This window comes from Lycium ferocissimum, unplaced genomic scaffold (genome assembly GCF_029784015.1).
Source record: "Lycium ferocissimum isolate CSIRO_LF1 unplaced genomic scaffold, AGI_CSIRO_Lferr_CH_V1 ctg5074, whole genome shotgun sequence".
NCBI lineage: Eukaryota > Viridiplantae > Streptophyta > Magnoliopsida > Solanales > Solanaceae > Lycium > Lycium ferocissimum.
The window spans coordinates 10,452-14,484 of record NW_026725856.1 but is presented as its reverse complement, the minus strand read 5'-3'; the positions used below and the strand labels follow the sequence as shown (position 1 = coordinate 14,484).

The 4,033-nt window shown below is 41.4% G+C and overlaps 1 protein-coding gene across 1 annotated transcript; it reads right to left on the bottom strand.

Annotated features, from left to right (window-relative positions):
• Positions 1-2,517: 2,517 nt before the first annotated feature.
• On the bottom strand, positions 2,518-2,838 carry LOC132044636 (arabinogalactan protein 1-like). Its single transcript, XM_059435138.1, has one exon. The coding sequence runs from the start codon at positions 2,836-2,838 to the stop codon at positions 2,518-2,520; it is 321 nt and encodes a 106-aa protein (XP_059291121.1).
• Positions 2,839-4,033: the final 1,195 nt, after the last annotated feature.

Here is a 4,033-nt window from a genome sequence, read left to right as displayed (position 1 = left end):
TCCCGCGTCCGGGGTAACCATCTCATGCCGCCCACTAGTGGTGATCGTGCCCGGCCCTCTAGGCTCGGTGTAAACTTAGCAGCCCGCCTTAGCGGTGACATGCCCGGCCATCTAGGCACGGTGTAACTGTCACAACTTAAGCATGCATAAGAGCCCAATCAAAAGCTATAACTTTATCGGAGTGACGTAAGGTCGGTAACCTCCGATTATATTATGGAATGGGAATAAGCATCCACCGATATGGGATTTGCCTGAACCAATGTGGGATTCGCCTAAACCAATGTGGGATTCGCCTAAGACAAGCCTTACGCTCATCCCCCACTTTGGGACTCAGCATTCTTACTGAGGTTTGCCCCACCATTGGGTTTGCCCCACCACCGGCTTTATGACACCTCACCTTGAAGGAACTATTATAAGGCGAGACTATCAACGAAGGACAACATCACCGAAAAACATAGGACAGGATCATAAAGCATCGTTCCATATACTTTGGAACCTTTAAAATAGTCGTTATCCAAGAAATAGCTTAACATTTCATATCGTCATATTCATAGTAAGAACATATCCTTGGCATACTCGTCATAGACACTTTCTCATATCGGGCATCATCATTGTCGTTATATAATCGTATTCGTCGTTTTAGTCATAAAAGCTTTCAAAATCATGAACTTGGTTTTTAGAAAAAAAAATGCATATTTTGAAAAACATTTATAAACTTTTAGGAAAGAAAACCATGCCTTAAAACCATTACTTCTAACTTTTGAAAATGAGAACGCTATGGAAGCATTTAACACATCTCACGTACGAATCATGCCATAAAAAGAAAGGGCGTAGCCTTAACATACCACGCCGCGCCTTACTAGCTACGTTTATTCGTCCGAACTTGTTAGTCTACATTCAATAAAATCAGCACTATCGTTAGATTCATCGACATGTACTTGTCGTAACCTTTCAAGTTCATTCACTTATGGTCTGCCGGAATTTCGACAAAGATCTCCCCCTATAAATATACCGTCCCCGAGAGAGTCTATCTCGCCAATTTTTAATCAACAACAATCCGGGAATTCAACCCGGCCAAACTATCAACAATACCAACAAGTATTCTAGCAACACTTCAATAACCAATTCAATCCAATCCAATCCAATTTAATTTAATTCAATTCAATTCAATTCACATAATCTTCCAACAACTCAATCAACCTACTACTTTATCCGAAACCTTCAACTTCAACAACAACCATGTATTTCATGATCATTCGTATGCATTAACTTCGACAACAACCTTCATTATACGTTACATGATCCATATCGACAACAACTAGAATATCAAATTACATCAATTTACACTAACTTACCAAAACACCTATTTCGACCATAATCACTCCTTACATGTCTTCATGCATTTTCATCCATCTCTATACAATATAACAACAATATAACAATCAAAATGCTAAATAGAATTGTTTCATTTTCTCCTACATCATACAAGGACCACACGACCACCACACTTTATACATACTTCCATGCATTTTTACTCATTTCTTAGCATTTCAATAACAACCAACATGCTACATACACTACATGCACATTTCCATGAATTCTCATCTTTTCATACATTACAATAACAAACAACGTTCTACATAGAATCAATCCATTCTTCCCTTGCAAGACAACACAACACACATATATTCGGCCATTACCACACACCACACGGCCACACTTCAATATCATTGATTTCATGTTTTTCCTTCTATTTTCCATACCATAACATGTACCAAGCATCCATAATACATAAAGGAAGATTAGTTCTTACCTTTTTCCTTCAACTTTCCACTTGACTAGGGTTATGAATTTGTGCAAATAAGTGATGTTCTTGTTCCAACAACCCTTCCATGTTGTAGAGGACCTTCCAATTGCTTGGAATGCTAGGGAAAAATAATTTTTCTCCTTCACTCTCTTTAGGCCATGTTTGGCCGAATCCTCCTTCTTTCTTTCTCTTTTTTTTTTTTCTTTATTTCTTTCTCTCCAAGTCTTTCTCTCATTAAAATGATGACCACTTGCATATATATATATATATAGTGTTTGAAAGCATGTGAGGGGCACATGCCCCCCCTTCTTTCTTTTTTTTTTTTCTAGACTTTTCTTTTCTTTTTCTTTTTCTCTTTCTTTTCTTTTCTAGAATTTTCTTTCTTTTTCTTGAACTTTTTCTAAAATAAAAGATGACTTATTTTGGTCATCATTTTTCATTCTTTTTCTTCACATGGCCAATATGGCCCCTTTTGGAACTTTCTTGAATTCTTATGAAATGACCATTTTACCCCTAGCCTTTTTAAACATTTTCATGAACTATTTTGCGAATTTTCCTTTTTCGCCCTCAACCTTTCTCAATATTCCATATCAACAATATTCCTAAATAATATTAATAACCCACTTGCGCATTAAAATAGTTTTGAAAAAACGATCTTACCTTCCACATTCCACGACTTCTTCGAAATGTCCGAGCGCACGAAATACGGGCTATAACAGCTGCTCCTGAGCTGCCACCCACCTGGTCAATAACTGCACCGCCTCTCGCATAGCTCTGTCCTCCGCCCCTGGCTGTGGGGCTAGAGGCTGAGGTGCTGGGGCTCCCACAACTGGCGGTGAAGCCGCCCTCTGGTCTGCAACCGGTACGGCTCTAATCCCCTCTGATACAGGTGGCGTCGCCGAGCTGGCTGTCGGAGGCACAGTCTCCAGCTCAGGCTGAGCACGGGCCCTAGTGACTCTGCGGACCTGACTAGTCTCACCGGGCGCTGTGGACTTGCCCTTCTGGGCAGCCGTCGCTTTCTTCGGAGGCATATCTAAAAATACAACAGTTCAGTTCGTTAGGAAAGAATCATCCTATTCATACAGTTCTACCGCACGATCTAAGGGAAGAAAGAAGGGTAACATCCTAAATGCCCTGTAGCCTCCTGCTTATAGATGTGGTGCACGACACACCGATAAACAGGACTCTACTAGACACGGTGCCGTAGACATTCCAAGGACCTAACCGCTTCGATACCACTTTTGTCACGACCCAACCCCGTAGGCCGTGACCCGTGCCCGAGTTGGGCACTTATACGTACCCTTATCCCATATTAGCATCATAGCAAACAAGCATATATAATAATTAAAGGACATAGTCTGAGGATACACGAAAGTGAATATGGCGCACGAGGGCCGATCAGGCCGTCACAAAATATATACGTACAAGCCCCAACGTACACAAAACTCACAGGACATATACAAAACCGACAACACATGTCTACAGACCTCTACAGACTGAAAACATAAACATATGACGGGACAGGGCCCCGTCGTACCCTCAAATCCGAATGTACATATGCATCGGTAAAAGGTCGTACCAAAATGTAAGCTCCGAACAAAGGAGCAACGCAAAAAGTAGCCGGTAAATGGCCTAAGCGGGCGGATGATTCGCAAAGCGGGTGTCCGTATGAATGAAACGCAGCCCCCGAAGAAAGGGGGTCAGTACGGAAAATGTACTGAATATGTAAAGCAGAGACTGTAATAAATAAAATTAAGATCAAAACAGAATGTGCGGAGAATGAATGAAGTACATAGCTGATCAAAATGCATATCAGAAATCAGAAACAATACATGCAGAAAACATATGCCAAAGCCGGCCCCGTTAGGGACTCGGCAGTCAGAACGTGGTCGCCCCCGACACTGGCGCCACAACCATAACAGATCATATCATACCAGATGGCCATAACAAAGCATAATCATCAAATATCAATATAAGCGTACATGGCACATCATACACCACAACCCATGTACGTATCATGCATGCTCCCTCACACCGGAGCACGGCGAACAATGCAGAGAAATACGCTTGAGAACATATCCTGGCCCGGGCTCAGTGTGGGAAATATTGAGGCATCCACGAGTGGAGTAGTGAGAAACTAAATGCAATAAAATATCATATAGATTTTTCAGAGACTCAATGAAGCATAGCGAATGACAAATCAAGCAATGGAAAAAGACGGAATCA